The 12690-nt window shown below is 39.7% G+C and overlaps 1 protein-coding gene across 7 annotated transcripts in view; it reads right to left on the reverse strand.

Annotated features, from left to right (window-relative positions):
* Positions 1 to 12690, reverse strand: part of nfic (nuclear factor I/C) — a 59310-nt gene that overhangs the window by 42547 nt on the left and 4073 nt on the right. For 2 of the 7 annotated variants that reach the window (XM_069522594.1, XM_069522595.1), the window contains exon 1: positions 2494 to 2717. The exons of 1 other annotated variant lie outside the window; for it this stretch is intronic. In XM_069522594.1, the coding sequence (XP_069378695.1) occupies positions 2494 to 2496 (3 nt within the window). In that variant the 5' untranslated portion in view covers positions 2497 to 2717. Of the gene's footprint in view, positions 1 to 1158; positions 1531 to 2493; positions 2718 to 12690 lie in introns of those variants that run through there. 4 more of the 7 variants (XM_069522590.1, XM_069522588.1, XM_069522589.1 and 1 more) reach the window with 4 other exon arrangements.

Genomic DNA, 12690 nt, shown 5'->3' on the forward strand with positions numbered 1-12690 from the left:
CACTTACATGATTTGATGGATTGCTTTGAATTGAATTACTCAACTGTTGGGTTTCTCTATATTAAATAAGATTTTAAGGTCTTGACCTTCTATGCAAAGTGCCTTGAGCTAATGTATATTACGACTGATTTGGCACTATACAAATAAAATCGAATTGAATTGAATAGAGCAGTATGTTAAATTATTTTTACATTAGTTCACAACTAAGCTGACTAAAGTTAGCAACACATACTGTAAACTGCATACTTAAGATTATATATATATATATTTTAAGTACACTTTACTATTACAGCTAAAATGTAGGATCATGTTGCATACTTTTATTTAAGTTACATCATCAATATATAACTTTTACTTGTAATGCTGTAGTGCTATTTTTACTTGTCTTTTTAAACATGAAATATCATTACTGCATTGTCTTTTTGTATCTGACACTTACAATAAGTGCTGAGGCTATAGATATATCAATATGAATAAACCTACGCAATGAACAATAAAATAAATAGAATGATGTTTACAATTGAATTATATGAGTTCAAATTTATAGTGCATTTTACTAGATAAAGTAGCCCACATTATGTTTTGTAATATAAAACTAATATGTCACTAATGTAACAATGTTAAATTGGGACAGAACCATTAACAGAAGCTCTGTGGTCAATAATTGACATGCTCTTTCTGTAGCATGAACTGAAGTGAGATTGTATCTGCTTTAGACACCGGTGGATGGTTAAATTGATTTGGCAACCCTGTTTTTAGACCATGTTGATGAATGCAGAGTTTATTAACTGATCATTAGATATAACTGCACCACTGGCTTCTCATGGAAGGATGTTTAAATACTGGCACGTAGTAATCAATTTACTTTTTATTTACATATCACATGTTGGCCTATGAAGTTTTACAATCTGATCCAATAGAAGATTGTGTTATCTTAAAAATGAGAGGAGAGTTAGGGCCATACATATATCTACCTACTTTCAACAGAATCAGAAATACTTTATTATTATCAGGGAAGACTCATATGATCCTTGAGCTGAAGCAGCATAAGTAAATAAATACCGTCACACCGTCTAACGTGGAGCAATGCGATTCTATTTAGCTTTGTGTTGTAATCTGTGTCCAGAGCAAGTATGGGGAAATAAAGTCTCCTCTCACATTCAATCTTTGTCACCTCTTGTAGCTGGTGGAGATGCAGGTAGGGTTCATATCTGACTGCTTTCTTCTCGATTGTGGTGTATGTGCTGTTGTCAAGTGGCTCGCTTCCCAACGTGAGCTCAGACGTTCCGCTGCGGGTACGGGAGGTTTCTGCCTCCGTAGCGGCTCTCTGCCCCAGCTGCATGCCGGGACAGGAGGCCCTCTGTCGGCCTGTCATCCTAACTCGGCCCGCTGGCTTTAACTGCGGCCATTTTCTGCTGACTAACAGACACACACGCGCGCACACAAACACACACGCACACACACACACACACACACAGACCGGGGAGAAGGAGGCTGAACTTCAAGTTGGCCTCGCGCCGTCCCGCGTGACGAACGGGAGCGGGGCAGCTGGGCCCGCCGCTGCACGCGCCTTCACGAAATCCCTCAACTCCACAACTTTCACACACACACACACACGCACGCACGCACACACAATCACATAAACACACACATGCCAATACACGTTCCCCGCTGATTCACGCAGCACCAGGAGCCGGACACCACACTTACCGGTGGGACAAAGGCTGTTTAACGTTAATATGTCCCGGAGACAACGCTGCTCCGAGCCCCAGCATACTGTACAACACACTGAGTCCATTTGCTCCACGACTCACACTCACACTCCATCTGCTCTGTGACATGAACCCCTCTCACGTTAGATGGTCTTCGGGGAATATTCGGCGCATGTGTGATTTCCTAAAATGACCGTGATGTCAACAAAATATCAAGTTTAGTGCTGGTTCCAGCTGCTGGCTTCCGCCCTGTGCTGTGTGTGCGTGTGTGTGTGTGCGTGTGTGTGTGTGTGAGACGGACACACAGATGGGCAGATCGGTCAGACCGATTCAGAAAGTTAGGATTTCCAGTGAGTACGGGCTGTTTGGTGGGTCGGTGCCTGAGCCGAATTCAAACATGGACCCGACACCTCAGAGCTGTTCCCTGGTCGAGCTGTGGCCGGCGTGTGTATTTGTGGATGTGCAAGTTGAATTGGAACTTGGCAGGTTTTTCAATGGAATTCAATGACAGATTCTCCCCTACAGGGAAACGTCGCGTATGGGACTATAATTTGAATTCGGACGCTTCCACAAACTAACAGACGGTGAAAACACACTCGCTGACATTTAGAGGGATGGAGCCTCCGCCGCTTTCTGCTCCACTTTCAGCTGCGTAGCTAGCGGCGCTCACTCAACTCCTCGCATTGCGTCTTTTTTTATTTTTATATTTAGTAAAACACGAGGCAAGCAACACGCCGAGGAAGCGGCACTCCGCTTTACCGCAGCGGGATTTGTGTCCTACCATTTCCAAGCCGAGCCGCCGCCGCCGCTGGAGCTGAACTCAACGGCTGCCCATCTCGCGCTGCCGGTCCGTATCATTCCGGAGGATTTCCATTTCTGCCACGGTGCGCGTGCCAGCTGGAGTAAATCCGCGGTGCTCGAGACCAGGAGCGTCCCGCGTCAGGCTTCGGGCTCCACCGCCCACCCCCACACCTCACCCCCCCTCCCCCCGGGAGGCTGCGGCAGAACAGAGCGGTGCTACGTTCACCCTCCACCTCTCTCTCTCCACCCCCAACCCCCTCTCTCTCTCCACCTCTCTCCTCTTTTTTACTGTTGGCACCATCCTGCTCTCTCTCTCCTTTCATCCCCTCATGTATGTCCCCCCCCCCCCCCACACACACACACACACACACTCCCATAACTTTTTGTGATGTTGTGGTTTCTTATCTTAGAGAAAGAGACAGTTGCAGAGATCCCCTCCCAGTTTACCTGTATAAACTACTCTCTCTCTCTCTCTCTGTGTGTGTGTGTGTGTGTGTGTGTGTGTGTGTGTGTGTGTGTGTGTATTGTATTTCATAATATTACATTACATTTAGCTGACGCTTTTTTCCAAAGTGACTAACAATAAGAGCATCAACCACGAGGGAACAAACCCAGGACAACTAATTAGTTACTACAGAAGTTCAATGTGAAGGGTCACATTAATGAAGTGTTTTCTATCATGTCGAGCTAGTGTGAATAAATCAAATAACTTATGGAATAAATTGTTTGTTTAAAGGTACAGCGTGTAGAATTTTGTGATATCTAGTGTTGAAGTTGCATGTTGCAGCTGAACACCCCTCACCTCACCCTCTCCTTCCAAACATGAAAAAGAACCTGTCTTTAATTGGCATAAAAACTCAAAAGGTGTTTAGTTTGTTCAGTCTGGACTAATGTTAAAAAATATGGCGGCGTACATAGAGAGGGTCCCCTAGATGTAAATATAAAGTATTTAAATATAAAGGGTCTTTTCTGGGCTAAAGAAAACTACCTCATGAGGATTATTTATAGATCCCTTTCACCAAAATCTTACACACTGGACTTTAATGTATTTATTTATGTATAAGTTTAACTTACATAATCAAATCATTCTCACTTTTATTTAATTTCACTAACTCAGCATGATAGAAAACACTTCATTAAAAGTTACATTGAATTTATGTAAAAAAAAAACGTACATGGAAATTTTATATGTAATTATTATACATAAAGTCGCTGTTTTGAGCATAATTCTTTTTTGAGAGTAGGTGAAAGGGATTTGGGTGTTTCATTTAAATTGTACCAATTGTGAGTTTCCTTGCTTTAGAATGGGCTCGTAAGAGTTAAATACTTTGTATTTACAGTGGGTCCTCTCTACGGAGGCCACCATGTTTTTCAAACTGGACAAACTAAACACCATTTGAGTTTCTATGACAACTGCAGTTTACCACATGTTCTGTTTCATGTTTGAAACAGAACATGTGAGATGAGGGGCATTCAGCTGCAGTCTTCTTTTTCTTATGGAAATAAGTTTATTAAAGCATTGGGTTGCTCTGGTTTAGTCACTGATGGTCTAAATATACTGAGAGGGGAATATGGAGTCATGATTTCTTTTGGGACCAGTGGCATGATTAAAGCTGTTCACTTTGTTGACATTCTTCCACACAGGAAAGTTATCCAAGTAGAATTGAACCAAAATGCCCTCTGGGCTCTTGTGTTGTTGGAGGGGCAAGCAGAATATTGGGTGAAAAAGCAACATTAAGAAGCAAGTCGAGAGACATTCTGTAGCTCACCACTTTCTCCCCATAGCTATGAAGTGGTGATGCCCCTGAGAAATGAAAAGTTATTCGCAGAGACAGCATCATTCCACACATCCTGGCGCAGGGTTGGGAGGGAATACTGACATGCTTCATCTCAGCCTTGAATTGATGTGTGCTCCATTGTATCAATGACACACTCACACACACTAGCCTTTTTCAGGGCCTTCACCCACATCCCACAGTCTTCATCAAACCAGCTCAGGGTTTTATGAACCTCATCTTCATAATCACATTTGCCAATGAATACAGTGAGATGAGGATACAGTCTCACAAAATGGTAATAAGACTTGAATGAATTTGCATGCTAAATATTCAATGGATTTTTTTATTATTCATGATTTATGCAAATGCAATTTGTGTATCATTGAAATGTACTGTCTGTAGATGTGGGGTGTATCCATAGTCAGATAATGATTATGGAGTAAATAAACTAAAGCCATGGTCCAGAGGCCTGCTCTATAAAGCAGGATGTGTGGATAGAAAGATAACTTCAGGCATAATCCTGGCTTTTCGGTGTAAAGATGGGGGGTCTCTTGCAGGTTACACCTACTTCAGAACAGGTTAACTTCAGGGGGTCAGATCAAAATCTGTCAACAGTCCGACCACCGACCAATTATGTCATCATATTACAGTAAAGTAAGAAACAATAAAGAACAGCAGATATCGACATGTTCCAGACTAAACACTAAACCACTCTGTTTTCGGCATTTAATAAAAACGTAGGGAGAGTTAATCACAGCTAAATAAAGACACCACAACTATTGTAAATTCTTTGATGTTGACATTGTCGATGCTTTTATTCTGTCTTTACAGTGGCTACTTGAAGCATATTTGAAAGTAACAAAGAGACAAAACTACAGTTTTTACCGTCAAATCTAACATCAGCATCCCTGTGTGCTTGTTAAGCACCTGTCATAGTGTCCCAGAGCTACGGCATCTCTAGGGGGGAAGAGAAATGTAGTCTCTGCCAGTGGAGTGAGAAGCTGCTCAGAAGTTACGTCATATACAGCGGTGGCAGAGCAGTGATGAGGAGTGGTGTCTATGAGGAGTGGGAACACGAGTGACATAATGGCACACTAACAAGAATCAGTGTAGGCCACCAGAACAGCAGCATCAAGATGACTTGTTATAGCTTTGGGGGCCTCTTCTATTTTGTGCCAAAGTTTGGTTTATGATCACACCTGCAAAACCAATCCTATCAGCCCCCGCAGTACCTGTCCCTACACCATCGTACAAATAGTAACTAGTATAGTAGCCAGGGTAAACCTACAGCACCATCAGCATGTTTGTATGTCGTTGCAAGCATGCTTCTGTAATGCTGTTCACAAGTACAACTTCTTCTAACATGTCTGTCGAAGCTTTCTCTCAGTGGAAGCGTTTTACCATCTGAAATCACACAAGCCTGTTTTCCTTTGCGTTGAAGAAACATTCTCAGTTTAATGCAGCCCACAAATTATAGAGTAATTATTGAGTACATATTTAGTACTTATATCAATAAAATAATTACAGAGTAGCTTAGATAAATATTTAAGTAGAGGTGGAAGAAGATGGATGGTTTGGTAATAAGGGGATAGCGAATAACTGTTGAGTATGAGTTCTACTGAGTATCTTTTAAATAATTACAGTTAGTGAGGCAGGGCAGATGGGCAAAATACAGACAATGTGTTGATAGTGCAGTGAATTTTGTGAATTATTTTAAATTAATTTTATGTATTTAATGAATTTTTAAATATCTTTAATCATCTATTGGAAAATTAAAGTACTTATTATTTTTTTATAGGGCATGTGTGAACAAATGATAGCACTTTTTGAATCAACTGTGGGATTTATAATGTCAAAGAAAGTTAGACAAGCTTTTATAATATATCGTCAGGTCAAACTTCTTTAAACACATATGCTCACACTCAAAAAGAAATTAAAATAGGTTTCATTGGACTAGAACCATATTAAGAATTGTTTGGGGAGCTATTGATTGAGTAATAAATACGTATTTGTTTTATGAAAAGCATGCACAAGCCATTTCAGCAGAGGCAACCAGTGTTTATAATGACAGTAGTTTTAATGACTGAAAATGTGGAATTGTAACAGTTTAAATCCGGATTAAATTGGCTGTAAAGGAAGCAGTCCCCTGCTCATTTGTAATCTTAAGTGCTGCTGTAATGCTTTAGAAAACAAAAATTACAAAAAGAGGAAAATGCATCATAACTATAAGATATAGATAAGATATTTTATTTAACATTGTCACCCAAAGCAATGTTACATGATATTTTGGACATGTTGCTCTTAGATTATTGTATTCTGTGTATGAGGATGCTCGATATGTTTTTGCTATATAAATATGGCAGCCACTCGTTAGTGAACATTTCTTGCCTGGCACAGATATAGCCATCATGCTTTTACTAATAGCGTGTGCGCAGTGTGCTCCCTGACCTTGGAAACAAATCCAGAAGCAAGAAAGGGAAACCTTTTTGGCTCATGCACAATGTGAGCAACTTTCATTCAATTGACTGACCGCTATCTTCAAGTCCAGTATCTGTTTTCTATGATGCACATATGTAGAGTCAAGCGTAGGCTAGTCTCTACCATGCAATCACTCGGCCACTGACTCAGCACTGGCTTCCTCCTGATCCACACATCAAATACAAGGGAAACTAAAATGGCACGGAAGAAAGTAAAACAAATAAAACAATGGGATTCATGAGTGACTGCCTGAGTTGTCAGTCAAGAGTCCACACGTGCAAAGGTGGATGTCTATGTAATTCTCATGCTTTATCAATATATGTGTTTTAATAGTAGAGAGGTGGAGATTGATTGACACTCTACACAACTAATTGAATCTAATTTATGGCCATTCGTCACCTTCACCAATCTAGGCCAGCAGATGGCAGTAATGCAACAAACAAAGGAGCAATCACTTGATACACAGCATGGCAGGCCAAACTTTAGGCTTCTGCCATTTTCAAATGCATTATTGCATATTGCATATTACCATTGCTGAAGCAGAAAATGACAACCAAGTAATATTGACAATATGTAAATAAATGTACACTTATTGCATTTATATGGGTTCAATTGTCTAAATATCCAAGTTGTTGCTTATTGCATCAACATATTAATATATAGGCAGAAGCCTCTGCCTGTGGCCTTGTCTGGGTAAAGGTACAGTATGGTTGGACTGGTTTAAAGCACAAGAGTTTCATTATTGTTGTATTGTGTGTGCTCTTGTATAGACATTTTGAGACATTTTTCCTGGTCCTCACTTTCTGACCCACCTTTAATGGGCTGTTTGAGGGTTAAAACTTGGTTTAGGGCGAGGGTCAGAGATTTATTTTGGATGGTTAAGGTAAGGTTAACGGGATAGGGAATGCGTTATGCAAATGAATGCCCTCACTAAGGAACGGTACAAATGTGTGTGTGTGTGTGTGTGTGTGTGAGACAGGAGTGTCTTTTGCATTTCTGCAGTGGCACTGGTTATATTTTACATTTTTCCTTGCAGTTGTTATAGTGAGTTATTACAGATTATTGCAGGTTGATTGTGCGTGACAGGATGTGCACTATTGGTGAGATTTTAAGAGTGAAAGTTGTTCCCAGCAGGAACACAGGAGAATGCATTCATCAGTGAAGGCTATACTAAATGACTGTGGGTTGTAACAACATTGGGTCTGTGAGATAGTCATCAATATATCAACTATATAAAAATATGCTTGATAATTAAAATAAGCTAATGTATATGCAATTTTTTTGTGATTAACAAAAACAGAAGTATTAAGCATTTTGTTTACCTATTCTGTTAATTAGCAATCCCATGTCAAATCATAGACAGAAGATTTTCCCAGAAGATTTCCCACTTTATATTATATAGGTTTGTATGTATATATATATATACACACAAAGAATTAATGTAATTTCAGCTGAAGACATTTTTTTTATGTGGCGCCAACCTTCCGCAGCATTATGTGTGTGTGTGTGTGTGTGTGTGTGTGTGTGTGTGTGTCCTAGAACAAAAGAGGAGCAGTTGCTGACTCAGCCTCCCTCAATCTGCATAGCAACTCTCCCTGGAGGTCTGCATGTTCACTCACACACACACACACACACACACTCGGCGCCTGGAGCTCTTCTTACACGCTGAAGTTAGTGGCTGCAGTGCTGTGAATAAGAATAATAGTAACACAAAGCAGGAAAGAACGCCAATCTTTGCCCCAGAGCGGTTCATAAACTCACGGAGTCAGCAGACAGAATGGGATGTTTCAGCAGCAGAGTTTCAGGCTCTGCACGGCTGCAGGTTGAACAGGAACAGGTGGGAGCAAAGAAAATATAATATGTTTCATGTTAAAACTTCTGACCACAGCGTAGAGTTGTCTGAACTGCACTGACGTGCTAACCCAACACGGCCCACTCAGCAGTGTCCTCTGAATGGTTCTGTAAGTTCCCACTGTAGTGAGTCAAGTTCTTTCATTCTCAGTAAAATACAGAGCATCTACAAAGCCATGAGCAGTTCCATTAGCTGAGGAAGATCATCCCTCATTCCCTCCTCCTTACAGCAGTGGGTAGTTTCAGGAGCTGATTCTATATTTAAATATTCATGCCACCCAGCTCTTGACCTCGACTACTGCAGTGCCCTCCTGTGGGACCTCCCTTCAAGCACAGTGAAACTCTTACAGATGGTCTGGAGCGTGGTAGCACGTCTGGTCTTCAGTCAGCCTAAGACGACAAATGTCACTTCACTACTCACTGACCACTGTCTACCATTGGCTGCAAGAATCAAATTCAAATCACTATTTGCCAAGAGAGACTTCAGGGTCTGGATTGAACTCAATCATACGGGCTTACACTCCTTCACAGCCATGAGTTCCATCAAGGAGCTTCAGCTGCTGTTAAATCCCTGCACACAAGACAATCACAGTCCAAACTGTTGTTTGTGGTTTGTTGACAGTGGAACCAGCTTACAAGCATAACTAGCACTTTTTTTGTTCATCTGATCACCTACACTTTATCTTATTCAAAAGATTTAGCTCTTAGCAACAATGTCTCAATCTTTATCGTTATCCGTAAGGAGGAACACTCTGGATAAAAGCATCAGACAAACAGCTGTTATTTAATTTATAATATGAAACTTCAAACTAAGACACTTATTATCACTCCGAGGTAATTGTGGAAGACATTTATAAAAGTAAACCATTGCATTATGGGAACTATTGAGAACATACCTTTCTCACACACATTTCAGACTGAAATAAATCAGATACGGCAGTTCCAGTAAACACCTGTAAAGTATGCCTTATTTAAAAGTGCTACTCCTCCAGAAAGGGCAGGCATTAGATAACACAAAGCACTTACACATTACTTCAGAGCAGATGCTGGAAATAAAAACAGTTGCACGCAAAAGAAAACAGCAAGGCTCAGATGATTAAACTCATAAACCCTTCCTTTTACTCCACAGGAATAGACCATCTCCTTATTTAGTTCTCTCTGTCTTTCTTGGAGAGGAGAGAGATGGAGCGAGGCTGAGCTGTGTCTTTCTGAGCATCCAGAGGGCAGATGTTGGTGGAATTACAGTATTTGCTTTAAGACTCATCAACAAGGCTTACAGGGCTCAGCCTCTTTCTGCTGGGTCTACAGTTCAGCACAGTGTTGGTGTTCACGGAGGCTACATCCTTATTAAACTTGCACTTTGCTGTATATTTCACTGTCTTGTTTAGTAATGGACAGCGACATCAATAGAGGGCTGAGTGAAGCACCTGAGAAATGAGGAGTTTACTATATTTAACATCCCAGCGCACTGCAGCAAGGAGAGGAGTTTAAATAATTGGAGAAAAACTAAAGAATTTCCACTGCTACTCTTCCAATCAGGAGAACGACATGTCCTGCAGACTTGAAATTTTCTTGACCAATTACTCCCACAGAATTATAGGCCCATTTCAAATTTCTTAAAAAGGTAGTACTAACCTAACTTTTAGTTGTGTGTGACAATAATACATTCTCATCAATAGACTAACGCAGTGCTTCGGCAAAACTGGAATTGCCTGTGGATGATTAAAGTCTTATCTCTCAGATAGAGACATTTCTGTTTCCAACAGAAATAACATCTCATCCTCAGCTCCACTGATGTATGGGGTGCCACAAGGTTCTATTCTTGGTCCCATCCTATTTTTGCTGTATATTAGGAAACATAATCAGCCATTTTAATGAGATATCATTCCTATGCCAATGGCACCCAAATCAATGTGAGCCGTGTGAGTGTCCGAACAGAATGCCATTAAGGAATTGATGTCACTTAACTTCGTCAGTTCAATTCAAACAAAAATAATGAGAAGAAATAATAATCTTCAGTCCCAATCAGGTAATAGGCAAACTCCTATCATTTCTTGGCCCCCTGGCATCAATACTAAAAAACAGCTAAAAATGTAGGTGTCACATTCGGTTCCCATCTGAATTTTAAAACACACCTAAATTAAATCATTAAATCCTGCTACCTCTATCTTCGAAATATTTCCAAAATTAAATCAGATCTAAAAGCTAATACATGCCTTTGTGTTTTTCCTGCCTGGACTATTGACTATGGACAATTTATACTGAATTAGTCAAGTCTTAGTAACTCGTTTGCTGCTTGTTTAAAATGCTGCTGCTCATATTTTAACTAAAACAAACCATAGGTCTTATATCACGGCAATCCTTGCATCCCTTCACTGGCTGTCAGTCAAATTCAGGATTGATTTTAAGATTCTTTCAATAACTTTCAAGCTCAATATGGGCTGACCCCCACATTTTGCAGCTCTTTACTCTTCAATTCAGTGAAGTTGAGCTCAGCCAGCCTGTCCCTGTTGGCAGTCTCTATGTCAAGGCTGGCTACTAAAGGTGAAAGTGCTTTCTCTGTCAGGGCCCCAAGGCTATGGAACTCCCTGCCTGATGAGATTAGGCACACCAACTCACTTTAAATCACTGCTCAAAACCTATTTTTATGGGAAAGCATTTCCAACATGCGGTTTGTAAATCTGGTACTACTGTATTGTTTTAATTATTTTATTCTTTTTATCTTACTTTCATTGCAAGCACATTTTATGTACTTATTTAAATATGACAGCTTTTGACTGCATATGAAGGAAGGTGTTTAGTTAAGTTTTAAAAAAGACATAGATTGAGGATTTGGCCCTTAAAATTGAACTGACTTAAATACCTTTTATTTTAGTTCATTCATCTTTTTGCCATGGATTTTTGTGAAGCACTTTGTAACCTTTTAGATTTTTTAAGCTTAACCATTTCACCATTTTCTGATATGGTGCCCCATCAACAGGATGGCAAAGATTAACAGTGCCATAAAAAAGCAAATGACTACAAATGATGTGCCTCCTCTGTGGTGTAGAAATGTTCTTGTGTTTATGGCTTAGGTTAGGAGAGGGCAGACTGTGGTCATGAATGAACTTCAGTCTCTCCTGTAGCCTCTGACAAACAAGAGTCATTATCCAGACCACCACTAGAGGTCCTTTTTTGGTGAGCATGAGTGCTCTTGCTTTTATTTGTGGGTATGGTTTTATTATTATTACTGCTGGGTATGGTTTTATTTGGCCTGACATGAGCCTCACATAGTTCCTACACGAGTCGTCTCAATTAACACACTTGTGAGTGAGCCAACCTTTAACTCTGGCACCATAGTTTTAGAGAGACTGGACTTTGTTAAAGACCATGTCTCTGGATCCTGCACTGCAGAGCTGCGAGCTTTACTCACCGAAGGGCTTACAAGTGAAAGTTATAATTGTTCTGGCCGTGTAAAGTCCTCCAGCATGTGTGGGTATCAGCAAGGAATGTAGTAATATCCATATTGTATATTTACATATTACTTATACATATGTACTCAAGTAATGTACACATTTGATTTAACAAGCAATAATTGAGAATTTCAATTGATGCAAATTATACTCAATGAAGTTTCAGAGGAAAATATTTTACTGTTTATAGCACTTTTGACAGATATAGTTTATGGTAAGATGACCACTTATGTTTTTATGACCTAAAGATATGATGAGTCTGTAGGTATAAAATATGCACTACTGTAGATGAATCAATCCAATAGTACAGAAAAAAGAAATCTATAAGATGTATTTATTTATAAATGATGCAAAGAAAGTTCAACTTTACCAGATCTGTCAGAATGGGAATGATAAAGACAAAGTAATTATATAATAATAATAATATAATATAATAATAATAATAATGTGTTTTTTTAATTTAAATTAGATTATTCATATGTAATTTACTCTATCTCGCCTTCTATCTGGTTCTTTGCATTCATATTTTATGAAGTCATTAGACAATATAATAATCAGTAACTTTATCAATGCTTTTGTGATGCTGAGATCTCAAATACAATATGACTAAATAGGAGT

This window comes from Paralichthys olivaceus, chromosome 3 (assembly GCF_024713975.1).
Source record: "Paralichthys olivaceus isolate ysfri-2021 chromosome 3, ASM2471397v2, whole genome shotgun sequence".
NCBI lineage: Eukaryota > Metazoa > Chordata > Actinopteri > Pleuronectiformes > Paralichthyidae > Paralichthys > Paralichthys olivaceus.